The 24214-nt window shown below is 52.7% G+C and overlaps 2 protein-coding genes and 1 non-coding gene across 5 annotated transcripts in view; 2 read left to right on the top strand and 1 right to left on the bottom strand.

Moving 5' to 3' along the window:
* Positions 1–4547, top strand: part of FANCI (FA complementation group I) — a 79914-nt gene extending 75367 nt beyond the window's left edge. For 2 of the 3 annotated variants that reach the window (XM_061179953.1, XM_061179952.1), the window contains exons 35-38: positions 452–526; positions 2475–2570; positions 2828–2932; positions 3901–4547. In XM_061179953.1, coding sequence (XP_061035936.1) covers positions 452–526; positions 2475–2570; positions 2828–2932; positions 3901–3963 — 339 coding nt within the window. In that variant the 3' untranslated portion in view covers positions 3964–4547. Of the gene's footprint in view, positions 1–451; positions 527–2050; positions 2383–2474; positions 2571–2827; positions 2933–3900 lie in introns of those variants that run through there. The other variant, XM_061179954.1, reaches the window with a different exon arrangement.
* On the bottom strand, positions 3813–21653 carry POLG (DNA polymerase gamma, catalytic subunit). The gene is made up of 23 exons (XM_061179955.1): positions 21461–21653; positions 19881–20681; positions 16799–16994; positions 15711–15875; positions 15473–15619; positions 15244–15323; positions 14244–14426; positions 13984–14138; positions 13690–13816; positions 12512–12748; positions 11448–11568; positions 11154–11240; positions 10736–10843; positions 10077–10237; positions 9302–9355; positions 9094–9211; positions 8525–8660; positions 8177–8423; positions 6653–6775; positions 6362–6530; positions 6026–6234; positions 4897–5057; positions 3813–4322 (listed from the first exon to the last, which is right to left on the bottom strand). Exons 2-23 carry the CDS (start codon positions 20519–20521, stop codon positions 4264–4266), a joined length of 3684 nt encoding a protein of 1227 aa, XP_061035938.1. The 5' UTR covers positions 20522–20681; positions 21461–21653; the 3' UTR covers positions 3813–4263.
* A 205-nt stretch (positions 21654–21858) lies between these two features.
* TRNAR-UCG (transfer RNA arginine (anticodon UCG)) lies at positions 21859–21931 on the top strand. Its single transcript has one exon. It is a non-coding gene; the product is annotated as a tRNA-Arg (tRNA).
* The last annotated feature ends 2283 nt before the right edge of the window (positions 21932–24214 follow it).

The following is a 24214-nucleotide window of genomic DNA, read 5'->3' as shown; positions in this document are numbered from 1 at the left end:
GAGCATGTAACCACTTCTCATGTAAGATACATTGCTCCGGGAACAGCCTCTCCAGCTTCCTCTTCTTTATGCAACCCTTTTAGCTAACTTCCCAGTTGGGAAACACCTATTCTTACTTAACCGTGACAGTCCTTTTGTGCCTCACTAGTCCCTTGGCTGCCCTGCTATAGTAATGGTTGGTCCTGCCCTCACTTCCATGTGCTAGATGTATCCAAGAGCAAGATGGTAAACCTCCCAACAAAAAATAGAAAAATATCTGAGGATTATAAAGCGTTCCAGAATGCTTCCCACCTTCCGGCATCTGCTGCAGGATAATCTCTTCACGCAGACTTGGTCCCCCTAAGAGTTCCCCCATACTCCACTGTAATCATCATACTAGAAATTTACCACTAGCCTGCTAGCTCTACAGAACAATCTTCAGAAATGACAGAATTTGTTTCTGTTTCTTTAGAACAAGAATAGTAAGAGCCTAAAACATACAGGAGAAAAGAAAAAGGAGAAAACCGCTGCTGGGCCCACAGCCATGGTAAGCTGCTGACAGTGATCAAGATGTGGTTGCTGGGACCTCCCTGGCGGTCCAGTGGTTAGGACTCCGAGCTTCCACTGCGGGGGGCATGGGTTTGATCCCTGGTCAGGGAACTGGGATCCCACATGCCGCGCAGCACGGCCAAAAAAAAAAAAAAATGTGGTTGCTGATGAACCTTGAAAATATATTAAGTGAAAGAAGCCAGACAGAAAAAGACTACATAATATGAGTCCATTTATATGAAATGTCCAGAAAAGGCAAATCTAAAAAGACAGATTAGTGGTTGCCTAGAACTGGGGAGTGGGGGGAAGGGGGGGTGTTGGAGAAACTGGGAAGGTGTCTGCTAAAACGGGTGTAGGATTATCGGGTGTGGGGGGTGGTGAAAATGTTCTAAAATTGATTATGGTCATGGTTATACAACTCTGTGAATACACAAAAACACACTGAACTGTACAGTGTAAATGGGTAAATTGTATGGTATATGAATTATATCTCAGTAAAGATGGAGGGAAAATGTTTGTGTATGGCTCCTTCTCAGCTCATGGACTTTATGTTCAGATGGAACATCTTTTTCCTCTGAACCAAAAAACATATACTTTATTCAGGAAGTGCCAGAAAATCTTGAGCTCTTTCTTTAAAAATAGAAATAGCTTAGGATAACCATTGCGAAGGAACTGGTTTTAGGAAAAGTTAGTGAGTGCAACAGGTGCTCCCTAAAGAATGTGAAAGAGTTGGAGAGGGTGCAGGGAAGTGAGTTCTCTAATGCACTGCTGGCAAAGGTGAGAATTCAGTACTCTCTCGCGGGGGCAGTGTGGCAGTAACTGCTCAATTTTAGACCTATACATTCACACACACGCACACACTCTTTACTGCAACAATTCCATTTTTAGGATATCGAAATTGTAAAGGCCTATGTATAGAATAGTTCTAGCAATGTTGTAAAGTAAAAGTGAAATATTGGGAAAACTAAGATACCCACTAATAGAGGACTGGCTAAATGGGTTTATAGTACATTTATACTGTAGAATACTATGCAGACATGAAAAAAATACAAATCTAAATGTTCAGATATAGGATTCTCTCCCAAGATAATGTTAAAAAGAAAAAAAAAAAAGATGAGAACAATGTCCTCATTTGTAGTTTTAAAAAATATATATAGAAACATGTCTATATACATAAGAAACATGGAAGGATCTACAAGTTACAATTCAAGTTGAGGGGAAAGAGATATATTAATACCAGCAATGAAAATTCATATGTAGACTAGAGAGAGGAAATAGAGGTAGTGTAGAGTGGGCTCATTGTTACAAGAATATCAAGTCAGGCAACCAAATATCTACAAATGGTCCATCCCTCAGCCAGTTTCTAGATAACAAATATTTAGGAATTATAAATAGGATTCATTGCAATCTCCATTAGCATTTAGGTCCTTTGCTGAGAGTGAACTGTTAAAAAAAAATCTTAATTACTGGTATATAAGTAAAACTGCATTTGATTGGAAGACTGACTAGCTTTCTCCCAAAGCCATGAGCAGTTCTGCTACAGACAGCTTCAGAGGACTTCAAGAACCCTTGAAGGGACTTCCCTGGTGGCGCAGTGGTTAAGAATCCGCCTGCCAACACAGGGGACACAGGTTCGAGCCCTGGTCCGGGAAGATCCCACACGCCGTGGAGCAATTAAGCCCGTGCGCCACAATTACTGAAGCCTGCATGCCACAACTACTGAAGCCCGCACGCCTAGAGCCCGTGCTCTACAACAAGAGAAGCCTCCGCAATGAGAAGCCCGCACATCGCAACGAAGAGTAGCCCCCGCTTGCCACAACTAGACGAAGCCTGCGCGCAGCAACAAAGACCCAACGAAGCCGAAAATAAATAAATTTATGTTAAAAAAAAAACAAAAAACACCTTGAACCCAAAATTTAGGTGGTCTTCTCTTCTTTGCCCCGTAGGCCAGAGCTCTTCGGGAAACCAAGCCAATCCCTAATCTCATCTTTGCCATTGAACAGTATGAAAAATTTCTCATCCACCTTTCTAAGAGGTCCAAGGTAAACATATTCTGTTTTCTACCAATTCCATTTACCCTGTGAAGGGACCTGGCAAACTGAAGCAACACAACTGCAGTGGGGGAAAAATCTACTGTTCTTTTCTGTTTCTGATCTGATGGCCTGAATCCAAACATTCATGGATTCAAGTGGGTGTGTGCCTTCCTAGAGGAACTGAAGGGTTTGCAGAGATGGTTTAGGATGTCCTGGGCAGGACCTATCAGTAGGAAGATGTGTCCATGTTTACAATCCTGTCACAGGTGAACCTGATGCAGCATATAAAGCTCAGCACCTCACGAGACTTCAAGATCAAAGGGAACATCCTGGACATGGTTCTTCAAGAGGATGAGGATGAAGATGAAGAGGTCAGTGCCTGCTTCTGACTGGAGTGCAGCAAGCCCTAGCCACCCTTTCTAACTGGGGTTAGCAGCCTGTCTGGGGGCAGCCACGGGTTAGTGGAGGGGCAACAACCACAAAGAACGGGCCAAAAGGTGGTCAGACAAAGATGAAACAGGCTCCTCAAGAGAGGGGCTGTAAACTTGGAACAATACGCAGTTGCCCAGGCTTATATACATTTTGGGTAGACATTTCCAAAAAGGGGGTGATGAAAACAAGGCCTTCCTGTGGGTCTTCCCCTGTGACCTTTTGAGCCATTGGAAAATTACGAGCCCAAGCATTCTGGCTCAGAAAGCAGTTTACTTCCTCTTTTATCATGCCCTCATTCGAAGGAGGGCCACTCTATGATCAGCTCAGGTAGTCATGCCAGTTTCTTTTCCTCCTTTTGCCCTCTGGTAAGACTAAAGGGAGAGGAACAAACCAGTTACAACAGCACACCGTGAGCCCTATAGCATCTCTGAAGCAGAACTCAATGTTTCCTTACCACTAGTGCCTAAAATTTCTATCACCTCAGGTTTGTCTAACATAAACTGGGAGTTTACATAAAACACCCTGAATTTTTAGCTTCTCAAAAATTTTGAACTTATATTCTTCAGTTTATCACACTCCAAGCCATAATGCACCTGGCCCCGTCCACTCCCTTTGCCTACTAGGCATTTGAGTTCAGGGGAGTTATGTAGCATCTTGATGCCCCTTCTCTGTCATCTTGTCCCACGCATCTCCCCAGGTATAACAAAAGCCCAAAAAAAAGAAGTTAGCACCACCTTACTCTACTGTAGAACTCTCCCCATCTCCAACATAATTACCTCCCAGGAGTGGGAAAGGGGAGAAAGCATGACTAACACAGGCTTTGATGAGAAGATAAAGGATCTTTGTTTTTATTTCCACTGCCTCCGAGCAGGCTTATCACATTTAGAGCATTACTTCTCTCCCCTAGGGCACTGCATCAGAGCATGAGGGACAGAACAAAGAACCAGCCAAGAAGAAAAGGAAAAAATAAATGAAATGCCTGAGTTAATAACTTTGGGGCTTCTGCTTTCTTTTTACCCAACAAGCAACAATGCCCCATTGTCCCACAGCCTGCACCAGTGTTGGCATCTTGGTTCTGAACTCAATTGCACCGTCAGTTAAGAGGCAATCATTCTTGGCAGGTCCTGCTACTGAAAAATGGCTGGCCTTAGGCAAGCCCTTTTGCAAAAAGCACTGCTGAAAGCCTGAGTTTAGGAGCCTGCACCGCCCCGATGAAGCTCCACGGGAGCAAATACAGAGCCTCCAGGCAGAGCTATGGTCCAGGCTGGCTTCATTTTTCCAGGGAGCCTTTGGTGAGTTCAATTATCTGGTAAATATCCAGTGCTTCACCTGAAAAATAGTGCAAATTGGTTAGGATGCTTCCTCAAGAGTTATTAACTCACAGGTCAGAAGTGAGAAAAGGAGCTTAATTAATGTTAAGGTCAAAAAGGATGGAAGGGTTCAGAGTAATTGCCAGGAATGGTAATGTTAACATTTGGGGAGGATCTGTTTTCTTTTCTGTATAAAATAAGTTTATCTTAGACACATAGAAAATAAGCTTTCTGATTTACTTGTTTGGCACTCAAAGCACAGTTTTTTCACTTAAGAATGTACTTTGACTTTATACAATAAATCTTCAAACATTTCCGTTGTGGTTGAAGAGGGAAGGGAACAGATGGAAGAAACCAGAGTTTCAAACATTCCTTCATTTACTATGAACAGCTTTCTAGAAACACATGCCTTTGTGATTTGAGCATCATGCTCACTTTGGAGCCAGGGCACATTATAAACTGAAATAGCCCAGTACACAGCACAAGAAGCAGACTTCTTATCCTCTGATGCCCCAAGCTTCGTGTTGTCCAAGACCACTTTCTAGTCTGCCTCACGTCCTACGAGTAAGGAGGAACAAAGGTGTTGTGCTCACCCTCGGGAATCCCGTATCTCCTTTCCATCCCAGTTGGGTTGGAAGGGGTTTTACAATCCATGGTCACTTCCTTCCTGAGGCACTGGTCGATGTCGACTGTACTGAAAAAGGCGACTGACTGGGGCAAGTCATTCAGACCCAGCTTGTAGGCAAACATGCACCTGAAAGAGACCCAACCTCCTCTCACAGTCATGTCCCTGCTGTGAATCCAGGAGAGATGACCTGGTATCAGTACGGCAGAGGCTCCCCCAAGCCAGCTCTGTTCACTTAGCAAAGAAAGCTGAAGGGCCAGCACTGCCCGCTATCCAGCAGCCGAACACCTCCCGCTGAGACACTCACGTGCAATTATGGACTCAAAACACACCTTTTTTTTTCCAGTTTGGTACACTTTAATGATGTCAAAAATTTCAATTATTGGGCCAGAATTTGAATATACGAGGACCTTCATTAGCTTTGTTAAACATAACCCCCCAGGAGATGATTAAGAGGGCAGCGGAGACAGTGTTGAGTATTGTAAACATTCATTATTTACCCATTAATCAGGATAGATCATGGTTCCCAAACTGGTTCTGAGGGGCAGATCAACATGGAACTGTAACATCATTTAATGCAACCATATAAACTAGGAATTTTACTACAAAAAAATACAACTCAATATATTAAAAAATATGTTTTTAAAATCACATTTGAGTTTCCCCATTAACAATGTTCTCTGTCAGTATTCAGAATAACAAACTTCTGGCACTTAAGAATTAACATTTACGAATGGAAGAAAATATCTGTTTTCTACGGGTTGAGAAAAGCCTCTGTCATTTGACTTTCACAACAGAAAGGTGTGTTCTGAGGGGAGCACAATTTGAGAACTACTCTTCGGAACAACTGCCCTGACTTCTACGTTCTCACCACCTCAGTGATCTAGTCTTGGTATATGACACTTTCAATCCCAAACAAATTTTTTCTAAAGGTTGAGGCCAGTCTTTTTTAAGACTGCTACAAATTTTAAAAATCAGAGATAAAAGTGGGAACATTTATTTCTGGGGGGATGAAAATTCAGATCATGCTCAGCCCGGTCCAAGCCCCACATATCTGGTATATGGTCAGGCCAGAGAGGCCACGGGCCTTGGCCTACCTGGTCAAGAGGTTGGTGATCTGCAGGGCGAGGGCAGCGCGGTAGCGGTCCTCCTCCCGCACCAGGTAGCGAACCTCATCGTGGATGCTGATGCAGAAGCGCCCATCAATGGCAAACTCCTCAAACAGCCACTTCATGGCCACAAGCATGAGGTGTAAGTAGTCCACAGCAGAGCTCTGCACCACCCAATTCACACGGCTGGTCATAAACTGGGGAGGGAAGGTAGGCACAGGCGAGAAGGGTTAAACCACATACCAGTTCACTAGAGTAAGAGGTAGTACAGGAGCCCTGCCCTCCCTGCGACCCTCTTCCCATGTTCCAAGGGTAGTAGGATACCTCCCCCTGGACAGCAGAGGGCTCCAGGGCTCGGGTGATGCGGCAGCCCAGCACCGGGGTACGTGGTGTGTCAGACATCGCAATGCTCTCCAGCTTATTGAACATTTCTGACTCTGTGCCCCCCATCCAGGCTCGTTCAGCAACCACCTCCCACTTCTTCCATTGAGATCTGGGGGGCGAGAAACAGAGGGCAAGCTTTGTCTTTTAGCATCTTAGAGCTAAAAACAAAGTATCCCAGCTTTCCCCGGGCCAGCCCAGACCCGCCCTCCATCCTTAACAGACAGTTCTCACTTCCTAGAAGCTTCTCTCTGGATCTTGCGTAGATCCTGCAGGGAAACCCAGCCATCCTCGGTCCTGTCCACAGGGAGGTCCAACTCCCTCACCAGCCACTCGCCCTCATCTGACAGCCGATACCTGGGGTGGGGGTGGGGGTGCAGTGTGACAACTGTCATTCCCACGGGAACGCCTCTTCTATGCCAAACCCTGGGCTAGGAGTGTTCCATCCCACCTCACTCCACTTCCACAACCACCCTGGGGTCATGCCTATCCCCTACAAGCTCCACTTCAGAGGGGAAAAAAGCTCAGAGATGCTAAGTGACTTTGTGGGATCACATAGCCAGGAAGAGGTAGAGCCTAGACAGGAACCCAGGATTTTGGGGACTACATGAGGGTAGCCCAATAAAGGAGACTCCAACACGAGAACTACTACTGTTATTACTGTCCTAATGCCTTAGACACTGCACTGGCCCATGACCAACAGGTGGCATGTAGTAGTCCAGGAGGCAGCAAGAGCTATCACCCCACACTGGGGGGGGGGTGCGCGTACGGGGGACAGAACAGGCTACTCCCTGAAAGGGAGAGGACAGAAGACAGAACCTACAGCCTGGCCCGACTGACCCTTCTCAGTCCCCACTGCCCCAGACTCCCAGCTTCAGTGCAACTTCAGACATCACCAGGCTCGTCCCCCAATGGCTCCAGAGCCACGTCACTCACCTGCTCAAAGGTGCACCAGGGTTTCCCCACCACCCCTCAGTCCAGACTCCTCTGTGAGGCCAGCAAAGGTTTCCACAACTAAGACCCAACCTCTTCTGTCGTCACTGCCTTGCCTCCTCCGCCAGCACACGCCGCCCACGGTGCATGCCACCCCCAACCCCATGTCCTCCTCTCACCTCCATGGACAATACTCGGCTCCCCTTTTCTGCCTTCATGCAGTTACTACTGAACTGTTATCACTTACTTAACTTTTAGTCTTTCCACGAGGTCAGCTAATTAAACGCAGACACCGTATATTATACCCACGCAAGTCGTAAAGGCACCTCTCCTCCCTCACACTCGATTCAGGAACCCTCCTAGGAGGCTGCTGAGGCCCTAAGCAAACAATAGGTACTATGGGCGGAAGCAAACTGGAAGCCTGGGAAGGCTTTCTCCTCTGTCAAAATCAGTTTGAAGTCTCTGGTTTTCCGCAGGCCCTCCCGTCAGCTGTCTTCTACTAAACCGCCTGCTGCACTTGCTCTCACTCCCTGTAGGCACGTGAGTTTGCAACCCCACGTTACTGTTTACTCTGCATGACCAGAGCTCTGACAGCATAACAAAAGCACAGCTTTAACTCTATGAGGAAAACTGACCATTAAGCAAGCAAATGTCACAACCCAAGGACAAACCACCCTAGAACTAGGTCACAGGGGTCTGGAGGGAGAGGGGCCAGGTGAGGCCTCAGGTAATGGGAAGAGGTAGAAAAGAAAGGGGCGGTAAAGGTAGTAAAGCAAGCCTGAGGCCCTGGGGTAACGTGGCCGTGGATGGGAGAGGCACCCTCACCTGCGGAGGCCCTTGGTGACCGCATACATCTGTCGGGCCTTCTCAGCTGCCTCCTGCCGCGTGAGCCGGTGGTTGAACTGCATTAGCAGGCGTTCAGCGAAGGGCTGCCCAGCCCCATAGATGCGGCCATAGTTGAAGACCTTGGCGTGCTCACGGCTGATGCCCACTGTGGCAGCTGTCTTACTGTGTAGATCGGTGCCCCTGCTCTTCCTGCCCTGCAGTGTCATCCACCCAAAGGCTGTGCAGCCTGGGGAGCAAGGCAGGAGTGAGAAAACAGGCTTCAGAAATATTCCTCCTGGCGAGGCATCAGGCTGCCACCGCTTTGCTCCAGCCCTGGCTCCTGCTCACCATGCATGCTGGCAAAGTGGGCATCTCCAAGCACAGCTGCAATCCACAGCTCCTGGGAGTCCACATCAGCACCCACGAGGACGTAGCCGGGCGGGGCCTGCACCATGGCCTTCAACTCACTGCCTACTCGGTCAGGCTGCAGGAAGAGTGAGGTCAGACCCGACCTAGATACCCCAGTAGACTCCTCCCACCCATCCCTGGAGCCAGACTAGACTGAGAATGCTGGAGCCCTTCCTGAGGGGATGGTTTTAAGGAATGCCAGCCAGCAGTGCCCCAAACTCCACAGTTCCAGGTAAAGAATCCCTGCTCCGTGCCTGGCTCTATACCCGGCCCCATCTAGACTCCACAACAGCTGTGCCTAGCATGCCTTGTCAATGTCTGGCCAGGAGCAGGTGCCCAGAACATATTTGCTGAAAAGCTGGATGAGTTGTGAAGCTAGATTTGAACTTGAGTCCTGCCTGACCCAGATCTTAGGTTCCTTTTCATGCTCCTCAGCAAAGTCCCTCTGCAACCCCAGCTTCTAGACACAGAAGAGGAAGGGCGGGACCAGAGGTGCAGAGGACATATACCCGGGCGTTGCTGGCAGTGAGCCACGTGGGCTCTACAGCCCGTCGAGTGATGGTGCCAGCGGTCACGACCTGGGGCAGGATGGCCCCATAGCGGCCTTCCTCATCATAGTGTGGGTGCCTGGGGGGAGGACACGAGGCTCAGCAGCTTGCTTGGGTCCTAGGACCCACCCCCGTTTTCCTGTTCCCACAACCACTTGCCAGGACATACCTGGTCACAGCACGGGGCAGAGCTGACCTGGGCAGCCACACCACCATCTGGGAGCTGTGGGGACAGACGGATTGCTCAGCACAGCCATAGGGAGCACACTCCATCCCCCATCACAACACGGCCCTCATTTGCCCAGCTTTGGGGGCTGCTGTGCCCCCTCCTTGCCCAGCCTCAACGCTCTTCCCATTGACTTGACTCAGGGTGGGCCTAGCATCTACCGTCTAGGAGCATAAGCCACCGGGAACTGGCCAGGCATCTGAGGCAGCTTCGGCCCCCGTCCTGGAGTATCCATGAGACACCCAGCACCAGCCCTGCCACCACTGCCTTTTCCAGGCTCAGGGCAGACTTTACCAACCCATCACAGCACCCTTCTCACAAGAGTGTGCCACTGGCAGCCACAAACCCCTCGGAACTAGCCTTCGATCCATTTGCCATTCCCAGCCTACAGGACCCACTCCCAGGCCCCAACAGAGCTTACAGGTTACTAGCCCTGCATGGAAGGGGCCGCAGAGCTGGGAGGGGCCGCCAAGGTCCTACAGTACCACTCTTTTTACATAACAGGGAAACTGCAGCTGGAGAGGGAACGAGCCTTGCCCACGGTCCCATGGCACCAGGACCACAAGCAGCCAGGCCTCTAGACCAGGCTGTCCCTCCACTGCAGCACAGGCTGTCAGGGGCCCCTGGGTGGGAGGCAGGGGAAGGGATCCCAAGACTGCAGTAACCTGGCCAGAGGCACGGACAGACAGCATGTCTCTGCCCTCCCACGGTGACCCACCTGATACGTTTATGGGCGTTCCTCCAAAAAGAAATCATTTTGTTGATTTCCAAGGCACGGGGCCCACTGGCACCTCCTGGGCCAGCCTGCAGGGTGCCGTCCTCCATCTTGGGCAGGAAGTCTTTGGCAAAGGGGCTGCCCACATTGCAGCTGTTACCATCCTGAAGAGAGCAAAAGAAGCAGGGGCTGGAGGCACATGGCAGACCCCTAGCTGGGGAACTGATGCCCTGTGTGCCTGGGCTCTGCCCAACACTGAGCCCAGAACCTCAAGCAGAGCGGTCTGGGGCAAATCCCTGATTGCAGCGCGCGTGCACACACACACGCACACAGAGGCACTAACACACAGACACAAACAAACCTAGCTCCCCTCACAGTAACAGTCATCAGTCAACAGATCCTATCATGTGCCAGATGTGGCACTAGACACCTGACATGCCCTGTGTCATTTAATTCCACCACCATGCCCCTCACCACCCAATTTTCAGAAGGAAGACAAAGCCTCAGAGAGATGGCAACATTTGTCTGAGATCATACTCTGCGCCACTACTACCAGCATTCCTGCAAAAAGGGAGTCTCCTTGTTTGAGTCACTCTGGAGGCTACTGTGCTCCCTGAGCACAGCGAGGACACCACAGAACAGGCATGAACCAGGACACACACCTTGTGAGGCAGCTTGAAGAACCAGCAGCCGGGGATATCCACATCATTGTAGGGTCCGTTGCCATGGTGATAAGCTGGCTGGCTGGCTTTTGGGCCGCCAGCAGCAGTCTGTGGGGGCCACACACCTAGATCAGGCCCTGCTCCAGCACCTGCATTCAGCGAGGGCCATGGGGTAGGGGGTGGGAAAAGGGCCTGAAATGGCGAGCAGGTAAGCTGGGAAATGACAGGATGGCTATGAGGTCTCAGGCTTCCTCCTTGGCCTCCAACAAGTATGGGGCCACCCAAAGACAGGGCAGCCATCTCCCAGCTCCCCAAGACCCTGGGAATTCTCTGGGGGGAAAGAGCTACTTGGGCACAAGAGGAGGGCCCTGCCACCCAACACCCACCCAGACAACCCCTGAGCAGGTGCCCAGCTCACCAGAGCTGGGGGTTGACCTGGAACTGCCACTCGCAAGTTCTCCATCCTGGCCTCGGCCTCCACTTCTAAGCAGCCCATTTCTTCCACCTGGATGGGCCCAGGTACCAAGGAAGTGAAGCAGGGGGCTGGCTTGGCCCAAATCCACCACCCCTCCCTGCGACACGCAGACAGCCCAGGACAGCCTGGGGTGGGCAACTGAGCGCATCCGGCACCCCACCCCCACCCAAAAGGCCGCCCCTTCCTTGAGGGAACAGAGCCCCCTCCCCAGAGCTCAGGCTCAGAGCCCGCCCTCACCGTCTGCCACATGGCACTGCTGTCGGTGAGCAGGAACTCCTCAGCCAGGTCTGCCTCCTGCAGCTCCAGCTGCTGCTTCCCCTGTTCAAGACAGTGCTTCCTGTACAGGGACTCGATGGCTCTGCGCAGAGAACAGCAGCAGCAGCCTCTGATTACCGGGTGCCCCCTCCGGGCCAGGCAGCTCGCTGGGGGCCTTCCGCGATTCCCTCCGTTTAGCCTCAGAATCAGCTCTGAGGCGGAAGTGGACAGCACTTCCCCTGGTTCATAGACAGGGAGTGACAAATTGAAAACGACAGCACAATGGTGGCAGGCTGGGTTTCGAGGCCTGGGCTGACTCAAATCTAAGCGCTTCTCCCTAGAGCCGCCACCTCCCCGGGAAAAGGTCTGGGAGCTGAGCAGCGGGAAGTCAGGGCCGGGCCCTGCCCCAGGCTGGCTCCTGCCCGCTCATCCATCCTGCAGCTCAAAGGAGCAGGCTGATCCCTCCCCTCTGTCCTAAGGCCCCACGGGTGGTTCAGGCTGCCCCGCAGAGCCAGGACTCTCAATTCTGGGCCACTTCAAGTGCTATGGCTTCTCCCCAACACCTGCCTGTCAAAAGCTCAAGGGTTTGTGAGCTCAGACAAGAAACTGACTTCCCTAGGCCTTTGTTTTGCCAACTCTAAAATGAAGATAACCATGGGACTGCCTGGGGAACAAACGAGGGAAGCACTGTAAAAGGTTTATTAACACAGAGTATAATCAGTGCTCAATAAATTATACTAAAAAAAGGGGGACAAAGCTCATCCCCCCCTGTCACGTCCAACAGCCCTCCCTCTGCACACTCCTGTGAGGGCAGCTGGGCTGCCGGGCCCAGGAGCAGGGCCTCAGTCCCGCCCACTCCAAGCACCACGCCCTCAGCCCCACAGGGCTCTGAGGCCCAGACAGAAAAGGCAGCCACCAAACAAAGAACTAGAACCCAGACTCTCAGACCCGAGCTCTTTCCACTAGCCTGAGCTGGGTTTGGTCTCTCCAGGAAGGGGAAGGGGTCCCTAGCCTCCAGCCCCTTCCTCCCTGAGCCAGAGCCTTACGTGTAGGGGCAGGCCACCCCAGCCGACGTTAGGCCGCTGCCTGGTGGCACCTTAGCCAGGTTGTCCCGCCGCCCGGGCACCAGGTATCCCCAGCCATGCCGCTCCGAGTAGTGCAGAGGGAAGCCGTCCCAGGTCAGCGCCATGAGTTTAGGTGTGACCCGCATCTGGAGACTGAGGAGACTGGGGCCTGGGGTCCACGCAGGGTCATCTAGCCGGGGACAGAGCTTCCGATACCACCTATGCCCCACCAGAAGAGAGCAGTGTCATGGTAGTCGGGGGAGGACAGTGTGTGACGGCAAGGGCCCCACCCACTCTCCAAGACCCCAAGGCTTTCTGGTGACCTCAGCCTACAGTCACCATCCCTTCCCTCTGGGATACAACCAGGACCCCCACGGAGTCCCGTAGAATAATTCGAATATCCCAGAAGGAAAGATCCTATGTCAGCCCCCCTGTACTACTCAGAAGCCAGGACCCACATACATAGCCTAGGGCTGGACTCCTTCCCCAGCTCCATTTCATGCAGGGAAACTGCCCAGAGGAGCAAGTAGATCTGCCCTCCCACCGCTGCTCTAAAGGCACACCAGGGCCTTCAGAGCTCCATCCCTCACATGCTGTTCACCGGCGCCAACACAAGGGTGAGGCAAGTAAGGCACTCAGGGCACAAAATTTAAGGTGGCCTCATCTCAGGCAAATGTAAAGTTGGCACTCTGCTGTTCACCCCGGCTGCCCCTATTTTCTCATCTCTGCCACTCTATGGGGTGTGAATGAAGGGTCGCCTCCTCAAGGAAGCCTTCCTTGATTTCCCCAGGCAGAGTCAGGCACTGCCTCAACACTGATGGATATAAACTCCAGCTGCGCTGGCTGGTCTGCACAACTGGCTCCTCCCAGGGAGAAGCTACTAGAAAAAAGGGAGTTATGTTCCTATTTGTACTCTCAGAGGCTACTATGAGGCCCAGCACACAGCAGGTGCTTAGTGCACTTGTACTGCTTGAGTCCAGTGACCCAGGGGTCAGAGCAAACTAGTGAGCAGGACTGGAAGACGGCAGGAACAAACGGCAGCAGGTTACTAAGGGCCCATATGCACACCACCCCCTGTGCTGGGGCCCAGAATAGGGGTGTCCCAGGGTGGAGGGAGGGGTAAGGATGGCCGCTGGACATGTTAGGGAGACAGGGCTCACCCTGGGTGCCCAGGAAGGTGCTGGGGCCGCTTGGGCAGGAGCTCTGTGGTCCCCCTCAGCTGCTCCAAGCAGGTGCGGGCCATGACATCTCGCTGAAACTCCTCCTCCTCACTGGGGGGGCCAGGGTCTGCACAGGGTCGGGGAGGACAATCAGGACCAGAGAAGGGTCTCTCACAAAGACCTGCCCAGCCTACTCATCTCCGGAAGGCTGGAGCAACCCCTTCCAAGGGACCCCCGGGTCCCAGGACCTTCCCAGGGTCCATCCCTGCCCCACCTCCCGCCCATGTTCCCCACCTTCCTGATCCTTGGGATCCCCAGGGGCCTCGGGCCCCTCGACAGGCAACTTGCTGGCTGTGGCCGGCTCCTTCCTCTTCACCTTCTTTGCCTTCTTCTGCTTAAATTCCTGTAGGTCCCACTCTAGGTCCCAGAGCCAGGGATCTTCTTTGTACCTGCACAGCCAGTCCACCAGGGCAGGGCTGAGGCCAAGTCGAAGGCCAGCCCTCCCACCTGCCCACCCCCTGCAGGGGGATCCAGCCCGCCCAAGGCCTGGCTACCTCTCTCCTGAGAGCAGCTGGCAGGCATCGTTGGCCAGGTCCATCAGCGACTTCTTCATCTCCCACTGGAGCTCCTCGTAGGTGCTCTGTGCCTCCGCCAGGTAACGCTCCCAGTTCTGGTTGACGGGCAGGTAGGAGACACCCATCTCCAACATGCCAGCCAGAGTCACCGGGTGGGGACACCTTGAGGACAAACACCAGGGCTGCCATAAATGACCACAGGAGGCAAGGCTTTGGCCCAATCCCTGGGCCAGCCTGGCGATCCTCAACCCAACCACCCACGTCAGACAGACAGGGGTTTAAACCCCAGCTCTACCGTTTCCCAGCCATGAGACCCTGGGTAAGTCACTTCATCTCTCTGAGCCTAAGTTCCTCCATCTATAAAATGGGAATAATATCATTCCATCCTCAGGGGTAATGGGGGAATGACAGATCACAAAAATGAAAATGGCTGCCATTTGCTGAGTAATGGCTAAGCGCCAAGCACTGTGCTACAACCCCATACACACAAAAGATCATACAAGAACCTCACAACTGTAGTCAAGTATATTTGTGTATGCTTCACAGATAAGAGCATTGAGGCTCAGAGAAACCAAGTAACTTGCCCAAGGTCAAATGAGTTGGATAGGATAATCAAGATTAGAACCAGGTCTGGCTGACACTTATGACTCTGACCACATCATAAAACTGACTCACTAGCAAACATAACCAAGACGGATGTGAAGTCCTTGGCTCAGGATCTGGGTTCAGAGACGGTGCTTAGCAAACCAGGACCACGCACATGAAACAAGCACAGCCTCAGTGCCCCCCTCCAGGGCACTGTAGAAACCCCAGAGTCCAAGGCCCAGCTGGGCACCACTGGACAGAGTGGCTCCATGCTCTCAGCCCAGAAAGGCTAAGGCCCCCAGCCTGAGAAAGGCCCGGCACCACCTGGTTACGGTGGGCCCGGGTACCAGGAACCCACTGACCCCCATGGGTTCCCAGAGGGGCTCTCCCTCACCTCTCCAAGAAGAGCGGTAGCTGCTGCTGGAAAACCTCATAGGTGGCCCACACGTCCTGGGCACAGTACTGCATCAGGTCCTGGCACAGGCGACAGGAAGGCGCTGGGTGGGCAGCCATCCCACTACCACCACCGGGCCTCTCAGGGTCAGGTCTGGCAGCTACGCTCCCCAGGGTCGCTAGGGGTCTGCCACAGCCCATGTCCCCAGAGCCCCTCTCCACCACCATACCTGGAAGTTCTCACGGATGTCCTTCATGCTACCCTTGACAAACAGCTCGCGGGGCTCCTTCTCTAAGCGAGGCCCCCCCACGTAGAGGCTGTGAACGTCTGCCAGATTATTGACACTGCTGATGTCCAGCCAGTCCCAGGATGAGATCTGGAAGCCAGAGCAAGGGACATGGCAGATCAGCTCGGTCTCAAGCCAGACAGGCAGGCTGGGGAGGGGGTCCCCCCCAGTGTGCTCTCACCGCTGGGCCGTTGGCTTTGCTCTGGGATTTCTGGCCTCGCTGTGTGGGGTGCCGGGCCTTGTGCTTGCCCTGCTTGGCTGCCATCCACAGACTGCGCTGGAAGCTGCTTAGCCCTGAGATGGCCATGTGCATGCTCATGGTGTCCAGGAAGCGCATGCGGGAGCCCTGAGGAGGAGAGGCTGCAGCTGAGGGGCCAGCCTACTCCTGCTTCGGCACTTCAGCCCACCAGCCCCACCTCAGCCTCCCCTCCCAGCCCACAGCCTCCCAACACTAAAGACAGAGTGTCTTCATGCTTGCCAACGCTTGTCCCTCCACCTGTGAGGGGCCTGCCTTCTCAAACCCTAGCCACCCTTGAAGGCGCAGGCCTGGTTGAATCCCAACACACAGGCCTTCCCAGCATCCAGCAACAGCTCCAGGGGCACCTTGGGAACAGAGTGGCCAAAACGAGGCCTTCCAAGCTATCAGGCTCGGCCCCCAGCCCTGCCGCTCAGAAGCGCTGTGGCCCTGGGCAAGTCAACAAGGCTGTCTGAGCCTCAGCACCCTCAGCTAGAGGCTAAGGCTACTCTCACCTGCCCTGCCTTTCTCCTAGGGCACTTTTCACAGAATTAAGAATTGCCACAACTATGGTTCTGAGTGTTTGATGTGTGCACTGTTCAAACCCTCTCAACAATCCTATGAGGTAGCTTCTGCCATCTCCCTCTCTTTACAAATAAGGAAACTGAGGCTCAGTTTCCTTAGTTGTAAAGGGATGTTAAGAGGCTCGTGCTGCTCACCAGTGGCCGAGGCAGGATGGGAGCCCAGGCCGTGGAGCCCACGGCCTCCAAAGACCCAGGCTAAGCTCTAAAATGCCGCACAGAGAAAGGGCCATTAGTACCCTGTGACAACTCAGGTCCTGTGCCAGGCAGACCCTAGGGACAGAACAGCTGGGTACAGGGACCACGGGTAGGGCTGGTCAACAGGAGGCCCTGTAGCTTCTACAAAGGCGATGGAGGCACTGGCCAGGAAAAGCAATGCCTTCCCTAGCCACTGAGAGCAGAGCTCTTAGCCCACCCTGTGCCAGAGCCTGCATTTGGCCCCATGAACCATACCCGGATCAGGTACTGCTCCCTGACATGGGCCCGGTCGAAGGACACGTTGTGCCCCACCACTAACTGCTCCTGCCAGTCTCGCTGGGTGGGGCCGCCGGCACTGGCAGGGACCTCCAGGGGAATGAGGTCAGCCGGCGACAGCTGGCTGGTCCAAGAGTAACGCTCTTCCACCAGCCGCCGGCTGCACCAGGAATACCTGAGGGAGATGAGAGGCAGGCAGGTTCAGCACGGAGGCATTCAAGTTCCGCTCCACAATCCCCACTGCACACCTACCACCACATGCCAGGCCCTACACTAGCAGCTGGGGGTACAAGGGAGACCACGGGGTGCTCCTAGTCCTCACAGAGCTAGAGGTCGGGTGGGGTGCTGTCCGGGTATGTGTTGGGAGTGCGGAGGAGTTACAAAAGCTTCTTTACTTTTCAACCTCCACAGAGAGAAAGGGAGCTAAGTGCCACAGTCCCGGGTGTCCCGGATGGGCATTCAGCCTGGGCCATCAAGGTGTTTGTTACGCCCAGGGCTCATCAAGTCTGTGCTTGGCTCTGAGGTGTCTTAATGACCATTATCAACCCCTCACGTCTATAAGCACAAAATGGCTAATGTTCAAAGTGCTAGTAAAGAAGAGAGACCATTATAATAAAACCCAAAGTGGAATTTTTTTAATTGAAAGTGGCAAAAAAAAAAAAAAAAAGACAAATGCTGCACACGTGTACAGGATGAATCATCTGACGGCTGGAAAGATTCTGAAGGACAAAGAGCGAATCACGCACCTTATAGAAGGTGCTGTGTCTCTGAGCAACCACCCTCAGTGAGAGACCAGGGAAAGTGCCGGAATGGAGGAAATGTATGCACATGTGCTAGGAAATATGTGCTAGGGTTGGGGTGGGAGGGGCAGGGGATGAGTGCTGCCTGCTGGGGGCCGGACACTGATTCAGGAAAAGGCTGGAGTCTGCGCAAGATCCACAAGACTAAGTGTGGGGAAATGGCCGCTGAGCAAAAGCCTTTTGTGAACCACACATTACGCCAAAGGGTCAAGGCCACTCAGCATCAAAGTGAGTGACGAGACCACATGTGTGGCCACCACAGCTGCAAACAAGCTGCTTGTTTCCCTTACGGTGGGGAGGAGGGGTTATCTGCCACAACAGTTACAACAAACATAAAACTAGTTTCTTTGGGGGAAGGGGTTACCAGCAAAAAGAGGTTCCTAGTGTTAAACCTGGTAAAATCTAACTCACACTCCAAATGATGGGAAAATGCTCAGGGACTCAAGTTGAAACCTCCTCCCCTTTCAATTCAACATGTCAAAGCCCTCAAACACAACACAGAAGAAAAGGCTGAAGGATGTCAAATATTTGAGGCTGTGGTGCTGACAGGGACTTTAGTTGCAATAAAAAGCCAGAATGGTGTCAAGATCTGGGTCTGCAGCTGTACATGAGAACCATCTTGTTAAATTTATTTGTGATAAAAAGAGAAGAAAGCCAAAATGCAAACACCTCTGGCAAATTTAAGATGAGTCAGAACCAATGCCGTTAACACTACACTTTTCCTGTGAATCTTAGATCGGTGTTGACAGCCTGTGTAATGTCCCTCTGGTCTGATGACCAAAGCCCTTACCAGCAGCCTTCGGGAAGCTGCCCTCCGGGCCATCCAAGGCTTCTCCCTCCCACTGGAAACCGCGGGCTGCTCAGGAACCTGATGTTACGCAGCCACGCGGCAGGGATGTGCCCAGGTTAAAAGTGGACTGCTGTCAGGGCCCCATCTGGCTCCCCCCACCCCCCCCATAGTCAGGCTCCCAGAAGGAAGGCCCCAGCATGAGCCCAGTCCTCAGCAACGGCTTCTGCCGCCAGGCAAACTGCACAGTGCCCGCAGTACCACCGGCAAGAATGCAATGAGAATGAGAGGAGGATGGGAAGGACAGGGAGAGAAAGAGATGAAAAATTAGCAGAGGAAGAAGGAGGAGGAAAAGAAAAAGGGGACTTCAGGGAAATTGGCCAAGAATGACCAAAAGATCAAAAAACAAGTCCTTCTTGTCACTGGTTTCCTAATTTCCTTTCAGCCACCACAGTCTACTTTACTTTCTCAAATGATGGACAGTATTCCCTCTATTTTGACCATCAAGTTACACAGTAAGCACTGAGATTCTCATCTTAACTGGAACTAAGTCAATGAGGAATCATCTAGTTTTGCTCTTTTCAGCCGTTAATGCCTACCTTATCTATTTAGCCATGTTTTCACCATTTTCAACTGCATATTTAACATTTCGCAGCTTTCTTTACAAAGATGTAGCTTCCAGTAGGAATAAAGAAACTGCCAACTTTTTTGCTGGCCATGCCTGAAAGCATTAAGGTTGTAAATAGTATTTTAATCCTGGAATGAAGAATAAAAAAGGGGAGAAACAGTACTGCCATCATTGTTTGAAAAAGAAACTGGGGTAACACTTCGAAAGTTATTAAAAAAGAAAAGAGAGATCGGATATACCTTTTGGGGACAAAAATGCCTGCAAGCCTGCTTGGAAGGCTGGGGGAAGAAGCAGTTTCTCAACTGGGGGTGGTCACGGGGGTGTTACCTGAGGGGAGTGGGTATTTGGAAACACTGAAATGGGTCGGGCGGGGGGGGATTTGGTCTGGCATTTAAGGGAGCAGCTGGGGATGCTGAGTGTCCTATACTGCCTGGGACATTCCCGCAAAAGGGAGCTTTCTCCTGCCCAAAATTACCAAAAGCATCCCCAAATGGAAACACTGTTCAAATGTCTTGGACTAACTTCTCAGGAAGCTACTAGGGAAAGGGGGAAGGCACCAAATCAAGGTGATTTCAAGTGGTCTCCCAGTCAGTCTCAAGTTCAACACTACTGTGATTCTCTGCACAGCCCCATCACCACGTGACATTTGCTTGGGTGTTGTTTACTACCCATACCTTCCTACCAGAAAGTAAGATCTGTAAAAGCTAGGGTCAAGCTTGTTTTAGTTCACCACTGAGTCCACAGTCCCTGGAAATCCACCCACCAGACACATAGTGGGAGCTCACCAAACTATTAAGCTGGGCCCCCCACGTGTGCTCAAGTCCCCTGACCCCCGCCCATACTCACCAGGCCGAGGGGGATATGGCCACCGCCAATGTGGGGCAAGTTCCCTCTGCCAAGCAGACCTCCACGTCGAACACCAGGGCCCGCTCCTCGGGGATGGCCACGGGTTCGGCCTCCCCCGCGGGGCCGTACCGGGTCCAGCCCTCCGCCCAGGCCCAGCTCGGGGGCCGGGGGGCCAGCTGGGCCTGCAATAACAAGTTGGCCGCCTCCAGGTAGGGCAGGCTCTGCTTCTGGGCCAGGAGGCGGAAGTGCTGGTCCAGGCTGCCCCCGTAGAGGGGCGGCAGGCGCAGCTCCACGTCGGGCAAGGGCGCGGCCGGCTGACCCCAGAGCCCGTGCTTCTGCAGGTGCTCGACGCTGCGGCGCACCGCGGCCTCGCCGGGCATCTCCCCGCCGTGCCCGAAGATTTGCTCGTGAAGCCCTCTCGAGAGCATCTGGATGTGCAATGGGTTGTGCCGCAGCTGCCCGCCCTCCGAGGACGGCACTGGCGGCGGCTGCGGCTGCGGCTGCGGCTGCGGCTGCGGCTGCGGCTGCCCGTCGCTGGGGACGGGGACGGAGGCGGAGCTGGAGACCCAACGCCCCGGAGCTGGAACCGGCCCTGGCCCGACGGTGGCGCCGGCCACCTTCCTCCAGAGCAGGCGGCTCATGGTTGGTGCAGGGAGCCCCCCGCTGGGAGTCAGCACACCTGGCTTTGGGCTCCAGCTTGGCAGCTTCTACTGGCTGAGAGACGTGGTGAGAGACACGTCCTGTCTCTGTTTTCCTGTCAGTGAAATGGTTCTGACCATGCCGGCCTTCCACCCACAAATCCTAAAGGAGACAGATGATATACAGTGTTACTAATTACACACGTAACATGTGTGATATTAACAGCCATCATTCCTTGAGCATTTTCTGCGGCCCAGGCAGTGTGCCAGGCGCCTTTAGGTACATTTTCTCAGTGAATCATCAGACAACCATGGGAAATAGCAATACCCCGCCTGAGGAAAACTGAGGTTCACGTAAGTTCATCAGGGAAGGCTGACGGCCGTGGTTAAGAGAGCAGAGTCTGGATAGAAGGACGCGGGTTTGAATGCCGGCTCTGGCTCTTACGAGACGTGTGACCTTGGGCAAGCTCCTTAGGCCCCAACTTCCTACTCTGTAAAATGGGGTTACGGATTCTACCTGTCATACAGGGCTGCTGTTTGGGTGACACAGGGCGAACACTCCGCGCGGCCCGGCCCTCGGCAAGCCCTCGGCAAATGGTGGCTGCCGTTATCGCGACCGCCGCAGCCCGAGGGCCTAGCGCCTTTAGGAGACAGCGCCCGGATTCGAACCCGCCAGGTGGGCCGCCGTCCCGCGGGGCCCCCACCCACGCCCGAGCCCGGGCCCAGCAGGCCGAGGGCGCCCTGCAGGGGGCGTCGGCAGCGGCCCCCGCGCTCCCGGCCGCCCGACCAACCGACCGCTAGCCTGAGCCCGGCGGCCGCGCCGCGGTGCGCCCTGGGACCAGCCTCCGCCCAGCTCAGGGCCTCGCTCCCTGACTGGAGAGGGAGGGGCCGCGCCGCCGCTCAGGGACCCGGCCTCCCCCCAACGCCGAACCCGCCGGAAACCTCAGTCCGCCCGGTGCTTCCTGGTCTGCGGCTCCCGACCCCAGGCCGGCGACGCGGCGTCTCCCTCCGCGCGGCCTATGCAGCCTCGGGGGGCCGTGTGGCCTGCACCGGAGCAGTCCGCCTCGCTGGCAGCCTCAACTTCCCGTCTGCGCCCCGCTCACTCCCGCGGCTACCCGAGAGGCAAGAGGGAGACTCCCAGCGCGACCAATAGGAGAGCCAAAAGTGGACCGGTCCGCCCGTGGGGTGGGGAGGAAGGACTTCCGGGTGGGCCTTCCCTGCGGAACTCTGGGAACCAAGGTCCAACCTCCCCTGCTCAAGAGGCAGGTGGATTGGTCCTGGGCAAGCCGGTGGGCGGTAATAATACTTTTTAGATTGCCAAAGAGCCCCGACTATCAAGCGGCCGCGTGGCCTAATGGATAAGGCGTCTGACTTCGGATCAGAAGATTGCAGGTTCGAGTCCTGCCGCGGTCGCAGGGGTGTCAAAAAACTTTTGGCTCATTTTTTCTTCGGAATTAAGTACTGGAATACTACGAAATGCTGTCGCTGATTACCACCCCACGTGGAAGTCTGGGAACACCAAGATCTGCCGAAGTAACTACCCCCACACTCCACACCCAGTATGTCCCACTGAAATTGCTCCCTTGCTTGCCCTGGGGGCGGGAGTGGTGGTACTTTTCTAAAATGTACCTTCTGCGCTCATACCCCCACGCTGGTAGAGTGGGGGGGGGGGTGGGCATCCTACGCGGAAACCCCGATTTTAAATCAACTGATACGTGGGAATAACAGAGACTCACGTTTGAAGGGAACCTCCTCCCTCTCTTCATCCTGGGCAATTCTGATGAGTAAAAATACTGCCTTTCGTTGAACCTGAATCTGCCCGCCCGGTAGATTAAGCCCTCGCCCCGGCGCGTCCGGCTCCCCCCCGCCTGAGGAGCTACCGGAGGTTGCCCTCCAGTCTTTGCGGGCTCCTGTCTCTGCATCCACCTCCTGTTGCTGCAGGTGCCTCTGATAAACTGTAAAGCGCCGCAGAAGAAGGCCCACGTGGATAACGAGAGCCTGGGAGTCGGATCCTGGAGACCTAGGAAAGCGAGGCTCAGAGAGATTTGAGACAGACCTGAGGACACACAGCTGACTGGGGACAAAACTCAGGCCTCACAGAAAGTGGGCGCCCATCTCCCAGGCCGTGCGTGTGCCAGGACACCGTGAACTGACTGGAGAAACAGACTTCGGTATTTTTCAGGGGTGTGGTTTGGAGATACCCAGGGAAACACACTCCTCCGCCTGTCCTGCGAACTGATCCCGCCCAGAGAGGCGGAGAGAAGCCCCAGACCAAGGCTTGCGAAGGTTGCACTAGCATTGAACCTAGATCCTTCCATACATTTTCCTTTTCTTTATTTTTAAGTATGAAATATTGTTTATACATTGTTCTAGATGTATTTAATATACACACAGATGTATTTTTGTTTCCTTCTTTTGGCAAAAAATACAAGCAACTGAAAATTCAGCGTCTTAGAATCTGGGCTTTTCCACGTAAACTTGTACCACTGATATTTAACAAAATGCCGAGAGAAGAGGTTCTCAGCTTAAATCAGGGACTCCCTAAATGGGGAAAACATTTTCATTATTTCTTCTAATCTCCTACTGCAATTTAGCATTCCCTTTAATTATGAGGTTAGGCTACCAGCCACAGTAGTATCAGCAGCACCTGGGGCTTTGTCCCCAGTAGCAATCACAGATATTTCCATGACACATTACAGTTGCTGCAGATTTTTCAAAATATTGTTTACACTCATCTGTACTTCATTTCTTCCTTTTTTTAAATTGGGGTATAGTTGTTTTACAATGTCCTGTTAGTTTCTACTGTACAGCGATAAGTATCCCCTCTTTTTTGGATTTGCTTCCCATTTAGGTCACTACAAAGCACTAAGTAGAGTTCCCTGTGCTATACAGCAGGTTCTCATTAGTTATCTATTTTATACATGTTAGTGTATATATGTCAGTCCCAATCTCCCAATTCATCCCACCTACCCCCCATTTCCCCCCTTGGTCTCCATACGTTTGTTCTCTACATCTGTGTCTCTATTTCTGCCTTGCAGACAGGTTCATCTGTACCATTTTTCTAGACTCCACATATATGCGTTAATATACAGTATTTGTTTTTCTCTTTCTGACTTACTTCACTTTGTATGACAGTCTCTAGGTCCATCGACATCTCTACAAATGACCCAATTTCATTCCTTTTTATGGCTAATATACACTCATCTGTACTTCAAAATAACAGTGTGGTAGGCCACCGCCCTGATCTCCTTTTTCATGAGTTAACCAAAAAATTACATATTATATCACCTATTTGTTTTTTCTAATATTTCATTATCTTTGTTTTCCTTTGTAATCCTATGTGTTTTATGCATTTAAAAAACATTATTCTTAGAAGGTGTCTATGGTACAAAAAAGCTAAGCTCTCTTGGCCTAACTGAATGTCACTTCTGGGGATGGTGTTGCTGGACCTGCCTGATATCCATTAAGAGAACAGCCCTCCCCATAGGTTCAGTGTCAGGAAATGTCCAGCAGGATGCCTGCCCCTCCCAGAAGGTACTTCAGGCCAGTCTGGTACCCTGGCCCTGGAATTAGAATCTTCAGCAAGGATAAAACTGATTGACACTGATTCTTGCTGAGGGAGGGTACCCGGAGGCATAAGCCCTTCCTGCCCAGCTGCACTGTTTCCAGGGTTCTGAGCCCAGCTCCCCAACCTTC

Source organism: Eubalaena glacialis, chromosome 2, assembly GCF_028564815.1.
Source record: "Eubalaena glacialis isolate mEubGla1 chromosome 2, mEubGla1.1.hap2.+ XY, whole genome shotgun sequence".
NCBI classification, from domain to species: Eukaryota; Metazoa; Chordata; class Mammalia; order Artiodactyla; family Balaenidae; genus Eubalaena; species Eubalaena glacialis.
Note: the sequence above shows the minus strand (reverse complement) of the source record. Positions and strands in the feature narration are given on the sequence as shown.